Raw genomic sequence first — 17,855 nt, 5'->3', positions numbered from 1 at the left:
CTAAACACCATTTATGAAAGACGACAAAATAAAAGAGATTCTAGTCCTAGCCTCCCTTCTAGTTTACTGGGGCTTAATTTGCTGGGTTTCAGTTTCTTCATCTGTAAAATTAAGAAGATTGAACTAGATCAAGGGTTCTTGACCTTTTTTTTGTGTAATAGAGCCTTCTTGGTAGTCCAGTGAAGCCAATGGACTCTTCTGAGAATAACGTTTTTAATGCATAAAATAAAATACACAAGACTACAAGAAAAAACAGTTTACACTGAAATCATATCAAAGAAAAAATTAAAAAACAAACCCAGATTCAGATACAACTAGAAATAAAAATCATGAGCTTGTAAACAAATGGAAAAAAATATATAAGTTAAGAATCACTGAACTAGATCATCCCCAAGGTCTCTTCCCACTCTTTCTATGAAATATTTCAAAGCTTCATGATTTTTTTAAACATTTCAAAATACCAAACAATCAAATTATATATAACCTTTTAGAACAGATACTGTTGGATAAAGTACTGGCCCTGGATTCAGGAGTACCTGAGTTCAAATCCAGCCTCCAACACTTAACACTTACTACCTGTGTGACCCTGGGCAAGTCACTTAACCCCAATTGCCTCACCCCCCAAAAAAAATAAATAATAGAAAAAAAAAAGAACAGATAATAAGCTAGGGATGCCCCAAAGAAAATTTCTTGGAGGAAAAGATGGTAGGGAGCATAGCCTCTCCAACTTAACTTCTCTTTCATATCCTTTGCCCCAAATCTTAAAGAGTATTTGAAACAGCTGCATGTCTGGAATGCTCTGAATCGTTAACTTTTAATTCCAGGGTGTGTTTTCATGCATGGAGATTTTCATTTTACATCTGCATGTTCATTCAGACCTAAAAGTCTATTCACTTTAATAACTCATTACCCTCCTTTCAATTTTCATTTGCCTTCACATTTAGGATGGAGTAACTGAAAATGAAGGCTATGTCTCTACAGGGTTAAAATGAATGATCAGTGCACATATTTTTATCTTTTTCCCTTGGTCTTTTAGTATCCAGGATACCATGATTGTTCTGTCACCTTTCCTACTTAAAGCACAAACCTATTATAGTAGGAGGGTTGTTTAGTATTTTAAAAATGTTTATGAGTAGCTAAACTTTTTTTGAAAGATTATTTCCCCTTTCCAGAATATCACTTTTATGTGTGTCTTATATGTAAATGCATAGTGTAGAGTGTGTGTATATGTGTGTGTGCGTTGTTGTCTTTGTTGTTTACAAGAGCAATCTTCAAAATTGGAAATAGTTTTAGAAAGAAATTTATTAGGTCATTTGGGGGAAGGGGGGAGGTTGGGGGTTGGGAGTGCTCCCTCCCCAGGTTCTGACAAGTTTACATTACATAGGATTGAGGAAGGTTTCCACACACAAGTCACGCAGGAATCACATGAAAGGAACCCAAAACACAAGATTGGGTGGGCCCTAAACAAGTCCTGGGTGTGAATACACAAAACAAGAACACTTTGGTTCCAGGACCAAGGGGGACCCCAAACACCTAATAGCCATCTTTAACATTCCTAGAGAGTTTACTGAGGTCAGGCAACATTTTGGGTGTAAGCAACCTCTAATAACATAAATTCTAAATAGTCCACAATATGTGTATACACATACACACACATAAGTATACACATGCTCATGTGTTCATGTGGGGGGTGGGAGAGAGAGAGATTCAGCCTATTGCTGTAACATAATGTAGGAATTATTTTAAACTATGCCATATAAAAATACCTCAACTGGGGGTAGCTAGGTGGTGCAGTGGATAAAGCACCAGCCTTGGAGTCAGGAGGACCTGAGTTAAAATCTGGCCTCAGACACTTGACACTTACTAGCTGGGTGACCCTAGGCAAGTCACTTAACCCTCATTGTTCCACAAAAAAACAAACAAAAAAAACCCCTCAACTGAAGGAGTTGCAAGAAAATATAACATTAGGTGAAACTACGTTAAATGGGGGAGCTATGTAGAAAAAAGGGCTAAACTGGAATAGCCCCACTAGGCACTCAGGGTGTATGTGAATGGCAAGGTGAGGTCTGAGGTCCCTGTGGTCTCTAAGCTAGGAGGGTTGTGAAGACAGAGGGAGAGAAAAGGAAACTTCAGGGTGGTCTCTCTTAAGCTGAGGACAGGGAAAATCAGAGTGGAAACTCAGTGACTGGCATAATTTACAGCAGGATTAGGTGTGAGAGTGGGGGTGGCAATGAATTGAATTTTGTGGGTGAGAGGAATGTTATGCAGGCTATGCCAATAAATAATTTTAAATGTGTTGATTTAAATATAACTATAATAAGTGGAATCTCCTTTAAGTAGACATACTATATCTTGTGTATGTGTAAATTAAAATGGCATTTTCCCCTGAAAGAAGAATATAATAATATAATAATGATAACACTTATGTAGCACCCTAAGGTTTGTAAAGTACTTTATGTATGCTAATTAATTTGATCCTTACAACAGTCCTGTGGGGTAGATACTATTATTATCTCATTTTAAAGATGAAAAAACTGAGGCAAACAACATTACATGACTTGCCCAAAGTCACATAGCTAGTGTCTGAGGCTGAATTTGAACTCAGGTTTTCCTGATTCCTGATTCCACAATCTATCCACTGCACCACCCAGCTGCAGTTGGTCTGTGTTGTAATGTGCTTACTGAAGCATTTAGTCCAGGTTTCAAATTATCCAATTAGGATCTGAAGATTTAGATCTTGAAGAGATTATTGAATCCACCCCACTCCTCCCCACCCCCATTTAATAGATGAGAGACTGAAGTCCATAGAGCTAAAGTGACTAGTCTAAGGTTAGTAGAGCTGAGGTTCTCGAATCTCTCAGGTGCTAAATTTGACCACAAATCCAGAACTCTTCGTACCTATATCACAGAATTCCCTCATTTTAATGACAATGAAGTTGATGCTCCAAGAGGTATGCCAAGTAACTTGCACAGAGTAACTAACACGGGTAAAAAAAAAAAAAGTATGATCAGGATTTGAATTCAGGTCCTTAATCTAATTCCCTAAATCAAAATCCAATTAAAAGAGGACTGATCTTCAAGTTGCATTTTGATTTAGGGGCAGGGAGGTGGTGCAGTACAGTGCTCAACCAATCGGGAAGACAAAATTTAAATCCTGAGTTAAAATCCAGCCTGAGATCTTACTAGCTGTGTGACCCTGGGCAAATCACTTAACCCTGTGTCCCTCAGTTTCCTCATCTGTAAAATGAGCTGGAGAAGGAAATGGCAAACCACCCCAATATTTTTGCCAAGATAACCCCAAATGGGGTCACAAAGAGACAGTCATGACTGAATAACAACAGCAAATCATTTTGATGATATTCAAATAGTGTAAGATTTCTTGAATGATATTTTTAATCAGTAACCAAAGGGATGCTTTCCATTTGTTGTAGATCTGACAACAGCAAATTAGGGCATTAAAAGGAACGTAGCAAAGAGGTGAGCTTACTGTATTGTTAAGGGCAGACAATAAATATGATCTACTGTTTGAATTGCCAGAAATATTGAAAGTCATTAATATGGCTTTATAAGTTGTTTCAATTTCTAAGAATTCTTCTTGGCCCAGTATAGAACACAAGGAAATGTTAATGGAAAGAGTAGCAAAGCCATTCCACAAAAAAGTATAATGGGCATGAATGTTCTTTTATGTCTACCTGACAACAGAAGTGTAAGAAAAATCATGAGACTGCTGTTTTAATAATAGTAATAATCATTTGTAATAATAAATATAATATAGTGATATAATAATAATGAAAATGGCAAAACAATCACTTTCTCTCTAATGTATTACATCTGGGCAAGGCCTTTTTCTTTCAACATAACCATCATTCCATATTAATATCCTCTGCATTTTATTGGCATTTAATCTAGACACACATCTCTGCAAAATGTACTTTTGAAGTGCAGAATAACAGGGCAAGTAGGGAAAAGCACTTAGCCATTTCCCTTATCAGAGATGTCAGTTATGATGTGGGGTTGATGTGAAGAATGATGATATTTCTATCGTGAATTAATAAATAGGAGAAAGGGCATAAGAAGTGAAAGTGAGGGGCAGCTAGGTGGCACAATGGATAAAGCACCGGCCCTGGATTCAGGAGGACCCTAATTGCCCTGCAAAAAAAAAAGAAAAGAAAAGAAAAAGATAGTTTGTATTAAATGATCATGAATGGAAAAATCCAAGTTGATGCTAATTAATTTTTTATATCTTAGAAGTATTTTATTGTTTTCTAGTTCGGGCATTTATTTTTTTTAAAAACCATTTAATACATCAGATCTAAAAAAATCAAGTTATAAACAAATGGGAATTTTAATTAAAATAGAAAATAATACAATAGGAGGGATGGGTACATATAATATAGAATTATGTTTGTTCACTGAACTCACTCATTCATCAAATATCTATTAAGTGCCTGCTATGTGGCACTGATACCATGTGGTACTGGTACCCAAAGACAAAAAGGAAATGGTTGCTATCTTCAAAGAGCTCACATTCTAATGGAGGGAAGCAACATGTGTAAAGCTAAGTTGATAGGGGGCATTCAGGGGGTTCCTAACAATATGAGGAAATCAGGAAATACTTCTTTTAGGAACCAGCATTTGAGTGGATCCTTAGAGAAAAGTAGACATCCTAAGAGACAAATGTGATAAAGAAACACATTCCAAGCATGAGGAACAACTCATGCAAAGGCCTAGGAATGGGAGGTTAGAATGACATATATGGGGAACAACAAATAGACCAGTTTGACTGAAATGTACAATGTGTGATATGGGTCAAATTAAGTCAGTCTGCAAAGACAGGTTGGAGCCAGATTAAGAAGGGGTTAAAATACCAAACAGACAAGTTTGTATTTTATCCTAGAGATAATAGAGAACCACTGAAGCTGCTTGAGAAAGAGAATGAGATGGTAAGACCAGTCCTTTAAGAATATGGGGGGGGGGGCAGCTGGGTGTCACAGTGGCTAAAGTACCAGCCCTGGATTCAGGAAGACCTGAGTTCAAATCCGGCCTCAGACACTTGACACTTGCTAGCTGTGTGACCCTGGGCAAGTCACTTAACCCTCATTGCTCCTGCAAACAAAAAAAGAAAATCAATTTGGTAGCTATGAAAAGACAGGGGAAATAATTATAAAGCAACTATAGAGATGATGAGCCACTGAGCTGGGATTGTGGCTGTGTGAGTAGAGTGAACGGGATGGGTCTGAGACCTAAGACAGGACGGATGCCAGAGATGTAGAAGTAGAAATGACAAGACTTGGAAACTAAGTGGATGGGGGAGGGGGAGTGTGGGGAAGGAAAGGGATTGAGGAGTCGAGAATAACTTCAAGTCTATGAATCAGGGTGACTGGAAAGATGACTGTACTTGACAAAATAGGGGAGTTTGGAGGATGGGTTGGGTTTTGAGGGAAAAATAATGAGTTGCATTTTGGACAAAAGAGATGCCTTGGGGACCTTCAATTGCAAAGAAAATGTTAGAACTGGAAGGGAACTCAGAAATCACCTATACTGCATAAATGGACTTCGTTTTATAGATGAGGAGAAACGGATACTGAGGTGAAATGAATTGTCCAAGTCCTTAGTGGCAGAACTGGGACCAGGACCCAGTTCTGATTTCTAGACCAGCTCCCTTTCTATTCATGACCCTTCTCCCTGCTTCTAGACATCCAAGAAAGGACTGGTAAAAAATGTTTGAAAAAATATTCAATTTTTTAAAAATGACCAGCCAAGATAATGCTTAGTCTAGATAGAATTCTCCAATGGAAAAATCAAGGGTTCCTTGGTTCCATCTACAATTTCTTTTGTGGTCTCTAAAGTGAAGGCTGACCCCAAAGGCCATGTGATCAACCACCTGGTGGGTGAGAAGATGGTTTATATCCCATTCTCATTGTGGGATTTGTCTCTAAAACAATCCCACCTACCCATATCCCCCAGTACCATGCAACTCTGCCCTCTTGCCTCTGCAAGTGCAAGGTTCCAACCTCCCCTCTTTCTAGATGGCCACTGTCCCTTCAGGAGAGTTATAACCTAACCACTACTCAGGCATCTATGTAGAAGCAACTACATAGGTACCCAGATATTACTGGGGGGGGGGGGAAATCCCACTTCTGTATTCTGTCCCAGATCACCTTATGGCTGTGACAAGCACCTCTTGATGGAGTAGGTTCTGTGCTAGTGGGATAGAGCATAGCTTCTTAAACTTTTTCCACTGCTGACTCCTTTTTGCCCAAGAAATTTTTGTATGACCCCTGGTATGCAGGTATATAAAATATAACTTTTAACCATTGCCAAATTTTTCACAAAACCCACATTCAGTTATGTGACCCTATATGGGGTCATGACCCACATTTTAAGAAGTTTTGGGATAGGGCAGTGTACAAGTGAAAAAGAACCCTACCCTTCCACACCATTTTTATTTTAGGTGGAACAGAATGAGCCATACAGTGCAAGTAGATACTAGTGGATTGTGATCTGGGTTGCTTATCTCATTACATTCCTTTTCCCCAAATCCATCTCTCTTCCTGTATTACCATTGACAGTGCGACCATCTTTCCTGTCGCCCAAGTTATCACAGTCTCATTGTACCCTTTTCTCTGTTTACACATAAGCCACCACTCTATAGTTTGGTCTTTTATCGCTTCCCACAAGGATTAATGGCTCCTAATTGGTCTCTCTGCCTCATCTCTTTTCTCTCCAATACATTCTTCAAAAATGATTCTGCCAAAGCGATTTTCCTAAAGTATGAGTCTCTATTGGCCACAAGATTAAATTTCATCTTTGTCTTGTCCTTTTTTATTACCTACCTTTGTATAAATTGTATAATGTACATTATTAATATAGTAGGCAACTAGGTGGTACAGTAAATAGACTGCTAGGCCTAGAGTCAGGAAGACTTATCTTCCTAAATTCAAATCCAGCTTTGATCACTTACTAGCTGTGTGACTCTGGGCAAATCACTTAATCCTGTTTTCCTCATCTGTAAAATTAGCTTGAGAAGGAAGTAACAAACCTTTCCAGTATTTTTGCCAAGAAAACCCCAAATGTAGTCACAAAGATTTGGACACAACTGAAAAAAGTGAACATACTTTATTTTTTCTTGTTAAATATTTGAAGAGGGTCTCTTGGAACCATTCTATTGTGTTCCCTTCACAGAATCATTGGAAATAAAAATATCAGCAAGGTATAAATAAGGTACACTGGAGGAAAATGTTGGATTCGGAGTCAGAGACGTTTGGTTCAGATCCCATCTCTGATTCTACTGTGACCTCGGGCAAATCATTAAAACTCCCTTGACTTCAGTTCCTCATCTGAAAAGTAAGGAAGTCCAAGGTCCCTTCTAGCTCTAAATCTGGGATTCCAAGCAGAGAGGGAGTGATAGGAAGATGCTATTTCCAGTCTTCCTCGGACACAATCCAAGTGCTACATCTCATGCTCATACCCAGCCTAGGAGTCTCTGGCATCTGATTAGTCTCTTCTGTAGCAGTGAAAGATGGGCCAATGTACTTATCAGATGACAGTGTTCCTTTTCAAATGAAAACAATAATAGATTTTCTTCCTCTTCATGTTTTCCAGAAGAAGGAAGAAGCTTGGAGAAAGATTAATTTGCCTTTCTCTTATCTTGAGATAAAAGAATTATGTGATATATTAGATAATAAGGTAACAAATTAACTTTACAATTAGCAAAAGTAACTTGGGTTCTGGAAATCCTGTTGTAGAATTGTCAGGGAGTGATAAATCACTGGTGCTCAAAGCATTGTGTAGCATTCTTGGGGAACAAATTGCCAGGAGGAGAATAGTATTAAACAATCTTTCACACTAACAGTTTTTAAATGATAGAATCAGCTCTTAAATCCATCATGTGGGAGGGCCTAGAGAAGAGAAAACTGGTCAGTTGGGTCTGGAATGATCATAAAATATGCATTGAGTAGTATCAGGTACTTATTGAGAATGTTTGTCTATTGACAGGAAATTTGTTCAACCAATAAGTGGGTGGGAGAGGAGGAAGCACAGGATGCTAATTCAAATCCAAATCTTACCCATCTTTTCAGATCTTACTCAACTCCCATTTCCTACATGAACCCTATATATCTATACTCTACCAATCAGTAACCACATGAACTTGAGACAAACCATTGCAATTGTGTACAATGTTCTCCTGGTTCTGCTCACTTCACTTTGCATCAGTTTATATAAGTCTTCTCAGGTCTTTCTGAAACCATCCTGCTCATCATTTTTTATAGCAAATAGTATTCATGGAGCCTTTCTTTTTTTTTTTTTTTTTCAGATTTTTCTCCCTCCCTCCCCTCCCTCCCCCCTCCCCTAGACAGCAGGTAATCTGATATAGGTTATATCTATATATCTCTATACATATAGATATAGATATAGATATATACACACATATATATACACATAATAACATTAATCCTATTTCTGCATTAATCCTGTTACAAGAGAAAGAATCAGAGCAGTGATGCAAAACCTCAAAATAGAAAAAAAAAACAACAGCACCCAAAACAAAAGAAATAATATGGTTCAATCAGCATCTATACTCCACAGTTCTTTCTTTCTTTTTTTTTTCTTGGATTTGGAGATCCTCTTCCATCATGAGTTCCCTGGAACTCTTCTGTACCATTGCATTGGTGAGAAGAATATAGTCCATCACAGTAGGTCAACACTCAATGATGATGTGTACAATGTTCTTCTGGTTCTGCTCATCTCACTCATCATCAGCTCACATAAGACCCTCCAGGTTTCTCTGAACTCTTCCTGCTCATCATTTCTTACAGCACAATAGTATTCCATTGTATTCATATACCACAACTTGTCCAGCCATTCCCCAATTGATGGGCACCCCCTCAACTTCCAATTCTTTGCTACCACATAGAGAGCAGCTATAAATATTTTTGTACATGTGGGTCCCTTTCCCCCTTCCATGATTTCTTTGGGCAAAAGACCTAAAAGTGGAATTGCTGGGTCAAAGGATATGCACAGCTTTATTGCCCCTTGGGCATAATCATGGAGCCTTTCTTAAACCCTCTACTGCTCATGCTTTTCTTCCAAAACCACCTTGTGTTTATTTGGAGGGTTTTTTCCCATTCCAGTCCTTTTGCCATTAAACCACATTGCCTTCCTGACACCTGAGTCACCTGCCTGGTGCAGGGAGCTCACTCTTGGGCTATTAGAAAACACTTCTTTCTTTTTTTTTTTCTTTCTTCTTTCTAACCCTACTTTTTTCTGTAAGGCCAATTACCTTGGGGGTCTGTTGCCCTCACCAGAATACTGTAAGAACTTAAAGGTCTACATTCATGGTGATCTTTTTGTAAAAGGGCTGGTGAATGTTGTCTGGCAAAGAAAGAAGGGGGGAAAGCATCTTTTCATGTTTCAGAGCCCTGTTTCCCTCCTGCTATTTATATCAAGCTTTCAGGAGGAGAGGGCATCACGGCATCTTTTCAGATGGGGAAAACTAAACCCCAGAAAAGTGAAATTACTTGCCCAAGGTCACACAGATAATAAATAGAAGGATTATAAAGATTAAATTCCAATCCTCTTGCTACTATATAAACAATACTGGGTTATCTCATCAAAGATTAATTTGCTGTTTCTGTGGGGCTATAAATTTAACAACATACCCCATTTTATAATGAGTAAAGGCCAGCATTGCTGTCTAGATTTGTGACTGAAGCAATATTTATCACAACCAGACTCTAAGCCTTCAAGTCCCACAGAGCACTTATGCCTGACAGTAACTTATTTAAGGCTCAGAGGTATTGTTTGGAATTATAAATTGGTACAACCAGGAAGCAGCTTCAAGTAACCAATAATGTGGCTTCAGGGAGAAAATCAGGGTGAAGAGGCAGCAGGGCTGAGGCTATATCCCCTTATCTACCTTGGGACACTGTCTCACTCCTTGGCCATCTATTCAACTACTTCCTAGTAGATAATAACAAAGATGTGTCAGGTATCATGCTGTTATCATTCTGATTGTTCAGTTGTTTTCAGTCATGTCCAATTCTTTGAGACCCCAACTGGGGTTTTCTTGGCAAAGATACTGGAGTAGTTTGCCATTTCCTTCTCCAGAACATTTTACAGATGAGGAAACTGAGGCAAACAGGGTTAAGTAACTTGCCCAGGGTCTGAGACAGGATTTTAATTCAGGAAGATGAGTCTTCCTGATTCCAGGCCCAGCGCGTGACAAGCTAGTCCCAGATAAAATAATTTCTGCCTGAATGCAAAATTTATTTCTTAGTGATTTATTTCTTTAATTATTTGCTATGATATAAATATGTATATAGAATATAGCATGTTATTCTTGGGACATATGTGTGTGTTCTTTGAAGCAGGAGTTCTTTAACTATTTTTGTATCATGGACCTCCTTGGCAGGCTGGTAAAAACTATGGTATTTTGTTTATGGTCATAAAGGTAATTGGTGAAAGAGTCCCAACTGCAACCTAGACTTCTCTGAGATTCTTAGCCTGGGCTTATACTGGTTTTTGAAAAAAGAAATAACCATTCTTTTTGCTTCATTTTAACAATTCTGATAAAGTAATTGATAGGAAAGGCTGAAATAATCTGCTGAAAAAGTTTGGGGGATTATCTGTCATTTCAATGGAAAGATAATAATTTCTAGCTTTAGAATATAAACCCAGAATGTTGCCAAGGCATCTGAATAACCTAGGCAAGGCTTGGAAAATGTAGCTGTATTTCCTGATTTGTAAAATGGAGATAATATTTTCACTACCTTCCTCAAAGAGGTAGTTTGTCATAATGGAAAGAAAGTAAGGTTAGGCCCCTAAGCTAGGTGGCACAGTGGATAGAGAGTGGATGGGGGCCTGGAGTTAAGAGGACTTGAGTTCAAATCCAGTCTGACCTGTGCAAGTCATTTAAGCCTGTGTGCCTTTTCAAAAATAAAAAAATAGCTTTTAAGGTAAAGAAAACCTGAATTTAAATTCTTATTCTGACACATACTAACTTTTTGACCAGGGAAAGCCACATTAAATTTTCATTATCCCCAGTCAAGTCTCTTTCCAGTTGTGAATGAATGAATGAACCTTTTATTAAGTGCTTACTATGTGCAAAGCCCTATGCTAAGCCCTGGGGATACAAATAAAAAAAAAAAAAACAGTTCCAGTTTTCAAAGAGTTCTAATGGAGGAGATGACAAATAAGGAAGATTTCAGCTGCAAATCACACGGAAAGGTCCCAGAGTCCTCAGAGTGAAGCAACAAAGTGGCTGTTAATGATCCTTCTTTAATGTCATTTCCACTGATAAAGTCACATCACAGATACAGACAAAGCAAATGAATACCAGCCTCACAGGGTTATAATAAGGCAAAGAAACCCCGAAGTGCTATTGAAATATGTTTTCCAAGAACTGGCCATCAACCACCATTTTTTTTTTTTTTGGCGGGGCAATGAAGGTTAAGTGAACCACCATTTTTTAAGTGCCTATTATATGTGTGTATGGGGTACTTAAGTAGGTACCTACAATACACTACACATATACAGTAAGTACTTGGGGGGGGGGGGGTAGACACCGTACAAGCACTGAGGATACAAAAGACATAAACAAGGAACAAAGGAAGATACCATATACATAAAAGCACATAAAACAATATTATATTTTTAAAGCGTATATAAAACAATAAAGCAATGTAAATGAACGGTAATGGGGGAGGGGTGAAAGTAGTAGGAGCTAAGAAAATAAAGACTTTGTATAGAAAATGGGGTTGAGCTGAATCTTGAAGAAAACCAGAAGTTTTTAAAAATGGAGTTGAAAAAGAGAGTATTCCAAGGCATGGTGGAGAGGAACCCCCTTTACAAAGTTCAGAGGCCAGAGATGGAGTTGTAACGATTGGAATAACGCCACCTGCTGGATACTTACTGTAGAAGAGTTCTGCCCATGAAGGGAAGGTCTTTGAGGGCAAGACCAGGAGTCTTTTCTTCAGGAGTCAGGAAGTGACGCGGACTAGTGGGAGGAGGAAGGAAGAGACTGGCGCTCAGTCTCGGGCTCTGGCCTTTGGACTCTGGTGGAGAGCGGAGCTAGAAATGTGCTCTCCCTTTAATAGATAGGAATCTAGGCCTTTTTCTCTCTTTACCAAAATTCTTATTCTCCTTAATAAATGCTTAAAAGTCTAACTCTTGCTAAAGCTTATAATTTATTGGCGACCACTCATTAGATATTTTAGACAGACTAGCTAGAATTTTAACCCTTAACAGATGGCTGACCACGAAGAGGAAAGCTAACCCTCAGTCTTCTTCTGATCTGCTGGTTGGGTAAGAAATTTCCCCTCCCTCTCCCTTTAACTGCTAAGTACTGGTGTACTGGCTGTGTTTTTCCTTTGAATTTTTTCGAATGGACCTTTTAAACTCCCTAATTATCCTATTTTTGATTTTAGTCTGTTTAACCAGACAAATGGGAGATAAGATCATGCTAATGCTTTGTTTTTGTGGATTTTCTATTTTTCTTTTTCTTTTTGTTAAAAGAGCCAGCAACTTACTCACACAAGGAAATATCTCCCCCTCTCCCAACCATGCTTTTTCAGAGAAACCTGAAGAGATTCCTGCAGCTTTTCCCAGTTCTAACACTAATTGTTGCTCTAATTTTGCATGCCTGGAGGCAATGACCCACCCTCTAGAAGCTTTTAATCCCCTAGCACCTGGAGGCCAAGTGGGGGAAGAGGAATCCAGGCCTGAGTTCAAAATTAAGTCTGATTCTAATTGCTCTGGTCCCTCCCCTCCTCTCCAAACCCCACCCTCTACTCCTCCCATGGCCAAGCCCATTGCTTCCCTGGCCCGGGAAGTCCAAAGATCTAATGCGCATGCTCAACTTTCTCTAACTGCATTTGCAGCTTCAGGCTCACCCCTTCCCCAGCCTGGCTGTGCTTCTGAGACAACTTTAGAAAACCCTTTAAATTCCAGATATGCTCGTTTTGTTCATAATTTTGCTAACCTGCTTTTGTCTTTAATTAGTAATCTTATAAAGCATTTGTATGGTGAAAAGGCTGACAGACAATATAGAGGGGTTAAAGAAGAAAAACTTAAGCCGAATAAGAATGACAATCATCAACATAGTTCAAGACTCCGCTTCTTTTGCCATGGAAGGGTATATATTTTACAGAAATGTAGAAGTAAGCAGCAAGGTATTGATATGAGTATTGGGGATTTTAGATATCGGAATCAAAAGTGTTCTAAATTCACTCAGATTATTAATAGTATCAGTTCAGAGGTTACATAGGATTTCTATGCTATTACATATACATTTTGAAATTAATGGTATGGGTTTATTTTCATAGAGATTTTCATGCTTTTGAGATTGTGTCTTATACCTAGTTTCTAAAACAAGGAGAATATTTGTAAAAGCTTTTTATAGTCATGTGATCAAGTTTATATTTTATAATACTCTTATTGATATTAAGTTCATATTCATTTAGATTTCCTTAGTTTGAATTTCACTGTCTTTTATTGTTCCATGTGTATTTTCTTCTATTCATTTGTCTATCTAATTTTGAAACATTGCAAGATGGTTTTGATTTCATTATACAATGTTAATTCTAGGAGTATTGTGCTCCCATATTCCGAGTTGTTTGTTTTTGTTATTTTTTCTCAACTGATTATTTGATCAAACTCTTTAAAGCATTTCCCTGGCAAATTGTTTGTCATGGCAAGTGTAAATTGATTCTAGAAGTATTATTTTTGATAAGCATATTCCAAAAAAAAAAAAAAAGAGGGGAACATTTGTAAAAGTTTTCTTTTTTCAAAAAAAAAGTTTTCTTTGAGATTCTGTTGTGCTTTAACTTGTATTTAAATATGTTCAGATTTTTCAAAAAAGTAATTGTATACTAAGTAAAAAAAGGTATTATTTGAAATTGTTGCATAATTATATATTATATTCTGAGTCAAGATGTATTCACATTTTTTGCAATCATTTATTATCCTCAATTTTTAAATCCATATGAGACTTGGATTATGGGAACTTATCATTTAAGACACTAATTGCCTTTATTCTGAGTTATCAGATGCCAGTTGGCCAAGATGCCATCCAATCACAAGAGGAATACATGCAAGAGCAGACACTGAACTGTCACATGAGGGGAGACATGCATGAAGTCAAGGTATGGCCGAGGGAACGGCTTTTGACTAATGTTGAGGTTGGATTCTCTTGGTTTAATATTTTATTTTATTTTTCCCCACAATATTGTACAGATGGCTGGAAGTATTCATCCCACCCATCTCACTTCTACACCTGGCTTCTATGCTCCCTCCTATATGCCTGATGCCATGGACATCTCAAATCCCATGCATCTGATTAAGTCTGACTCAGTTTCCTCCAATATGTTCAGTGGCATGGACAAATATTCCATCCACCTATTTTAAGCCTGGTATACTGCATGGGCAGTATATATTGCTCAAGTGTGGGAATGCTCATATCCCATCATTTCTCTGTTCTTTTATGGTAACCCCCATAATTATCTCAGGTGTCATGATAAATACAGTGTTGAATTTGGCCTTGACACCTGTTACCAATTATATTAGATTTTTTAATTTCTCATAATGGCATGAGGATAATTAGGCAGATGATGCAAAAAGTGATGAAACAAAGATAAAAATTATTTTTAATAATTAATATCGCAGCAATTGTCTTCTCAATTACCCTCCATAAAGGGGGACTATAGTAATATTATAATTTTAAAGAATGTTTCAATTTTTGTTTTATTATATGTTTCATGTGTAACAACTAAGATTCTGAATTCCCTTAGACATGTTTTTGAGAACTTTCATTGTTTGATTTGATTATTGACAAAGCTATTTTAAAGTTGTGTTAAGCTCAATTTTGTAGGAAATTTTCCTGGCTGATTACCAGCATCCACACATCAACCCCTGAAAAGACTTCCATTCCACGACTACACCTAGAGGACATCTGAGAAAAGACTTTCAGAGACTTTAAATGAACAGTTTTGATTTGTTGTTTTTGTTTTTTTTTCTCTTTCTGTTATAATATACACCATCTGTAACATGTATTCTCTGCAGAGGCCCTCCCTTTGCAAGATTAATGTCAAAGCGTCGGTTCATGAGGACAAAAAAAAAAAAAAATCGCCCCTCTGGACAAAACTTTCCTCTCTTCCTTTTCTATATTGTTGTTCACATATTATTAGTTAGCAATAGTTATTATATTCTTTTTACTGTTCCGTCAAGGAAACATTTTGTTTCTTGAGGAACAACAGGGGGGACTGTAACGATTGGAATAACGCCACCTGCTGGATACTTACTGTAGAAGAGTTCTGCCCATGAAGGGAAGGTCTTTGAGGGCAAGACCAGGAGTCTTTTCTTCAGGAGTCAGGAAGTGACGCGGACTAGTGGGAGGAGGAAGGAAGAGACTGGCGCTCAGTCTCGGGCTCTGGCCTTTGGACTCTGGTGGAGAGCGGAGCTAGAAATGTGCTCTCCCTTTAATAGATAGGAATCTAGGCCTTTTTCTCTCTTTACCAAAATTCTTATTCTCCTTAATAAATGCTTAAAAGTCTAACTCTTGCTAAAGCTTATAATTTATTGGCGACCACTCATTAGATATTTTAGACAGACTAGCTAGAATTTTAACCCTTAACAGAGTGTTATGTGTAAAAAACAACAAGAAGACTAGTTTTGTTGAAATATGTAATGTGGAGGAGCAGCTAGGTGGCTCAGTGGATGGAGTACTGGCTCTGGAGTCAGGGGTACCTGAGTTCAAATCCAGCCTCAGACACTTGACACTTACTAGCTATGTGACCCTGGGCAAGTCACTTAACCCCAATTGCCTCACCAAAAAAAAAGAAAGAAAGAAAGAAATATGTAATGTGTAAGAAGGAATTAATAGATAATAAGACTCTGAAAGTGGGTGAAAGCCAGCTTAGTAAAGAACTTTAAATAACAAAGAGAACAGTTTGTATTAGATCCTAGCAGAAATAGGAACCCATCCATTTACTGAACAGGGGATTGACATGTTTTTGTACTTGTTGTTGACCACAAAAATTCATGATAATTTTTATTTGTGAATTCTAATCCTTACACATGGAAAAGAAATTGCTTGAATATAACTGGCTATGAATTACTGGGTGAATGATGAATTTGTATTTACAAAGAAAGAACTGAGATTCATACCTATATTCTTTTTTCTTTTCAGTAAGAGAAAATGAAAATCTAGACACACGGGCAAAAGTTACCACAGTGACTGAAAATCCTGTTCTCCACTCCAGAATTACTGGGCACAACTTGGCTCTACCTTTCTACACAAAGAGTAATAATCAACTGGACTTATCTTTACCTATGAAAGATGTCAGGGGAGCCTCGAACCATTTCTGCTTACTCAGCAGAAATTATGTGGGGGAGGGGGGAAGCCACATGTTCCTATCATTTGCTGTTGCTTGTTGAACTGTGAAGAACTGCATAGGCTATATTTAAGCTACTTTCTATACTGTTGCCAATCACCCTTTGGGACTTGGAAGTCATATTTTCCTATTGGCTCTTGTGTTTATTTCATTTGCATGTATCCAGTGATAATGCACAAGTCAAATATGTAATCTGAATATCTATTTAAAAACTCATCAATATGAAATGGTGAATAAAGTGTAAATTCCGCTCCTTTTTTCAGAGTCATAATCACATAAGTCCATGTTGTTGGAAGTCTAAATTGATTTCATAAAAGGGGCAGTATAACCCATCTGCACCGACTTTATGGAGACTTGCTTCTATAAAGACATTTTCACTGTTGACTAGTGAGATGAGAGAGAGAAAGCTATTTATAACAAGGCCTTATGTTGTGTACATATATTGTCTTTGAAATATTTGTGATTCAGTTTATTGCTTGTTAAAAGAGAAATTATATAATTTATTTAGTAAATACTACTGTAAACTATAGTTTTGTTGACAGAAATAAAATATTTTGTTCTCAACATTGGCAATATATTGGTTTTGCCTGGTCTTTCCATTGCTATTCTTTTAACTCTTCCACCTCTTTTATGACTTTTGAAGCCTCAGACAGTCAACAAATTGCTTGAAGAGGAATCGAAAACACAACAGGCATAAAGAATGAAATAAAAATAGCTCCCCAAAGGAGTATCTCAATAAACGTTGGGCAGATAATCTAAGATGCCACTTCCTAAAATGCCATAATGAGTAGTTTTGGTAGCATAGCTATAAGTAGCTATGGAATAAATGGTATAGGCAAGACACTGCCTTAACAACAACAATAATAATAATTTCCATTTCTATACTGCCTTTAAGGTTTACAGAATACGTTCCTCAAAACAACCTAGTGGTGTACCATCCCCATCTTAGAGGTGAGGAAGCTGGAGCTCAGAGAGGTTAAATAATATTTTCATAATCACACTACCAAAGGATGTTAGAGCTGAAAAACAGTAGGAAGTAAGAGAATTAAGTTAGGTTCAGGAAATACATTCAGGAAAATGTTGAGAGAGAAATTTCCTCAGAACAAAAATAGTACTTGAAAATGCCAATTCCAAAAAATGTAAATCTAATTAATATAAGATACTGTTTAACATAATTAAACATAATAGTTTTCAGGAAAATCCTAAAAGCTATTAAATCTGTCTCTGCAGTGTGTTCTAAATTGGTCCCTTTCTTTCCATCTCCACTATAAGCACTGTAGTTCAGGTCCTCATTACCTCTTGCCAGGACCGTTGTAGCTTCCCAAATGGTTTCCCTGACTACTGTCTCTTCCCCAACTATGATTCATCCTACATAGAGTTGCCAGCATAATCTTCCTAATGCACAAGTCTGTTCATGTCATTCCCCTACTCAAAACCCTGCAATCCCTATTGTCTACAGAATAC

General features: G+C 37.6%; 1 protein-coding gene across 3 annotated transcripts in view; it reads left to right on the top strand.

Annotated features, from left to right (window-relative positions):
* PIP5K1B (phosphatidylinositol-4-phosphate 5-kinase type 1 beta) overlaps positions 1 to 16,951 on the top strand; it is a 339,881-nt gene extending 322,930 nt beyond the window's left edge. For all 3 annotated transcript variants that reach the window (XM_043979091.1, XM_043979093.1, XM_043979092.1), the window contains one exon: positions 16,187 to 16,951. In XM_043979091.1, coding sequence (XP_043835026.1) covers positions 16,187 to 16,189 — 3 coding nt within the window. In that variant the 3' untranslated portion in view covers positions 16,190 to 16,951. The remainder of the gene's footprint in view (positions 1 to 16,186) is intronic.
* Positions 16,952 to 17,855: the final 904 nt, after the last annotated feature.

This window comes from Dromiciops gliroides, chromosome 1 (genome assembly GCF_019393635.1).
Source record: "Dromiciops gliroides isolate mDroGli1 chromosome 1, mDroGli1.pri, whole genome shotgun sequence".
Lineage (NCBI taxonomy): Eukaryota > Metazoa > Chordata > Mammalia > Microbiotheria > Microbiotheriidae > Dromiciops > Dromiciops gliroides.
Note: the sequence above shows the minus strand (reverse complement) of the source record. Positions and strands in the feature narration are given on the sequence as shown.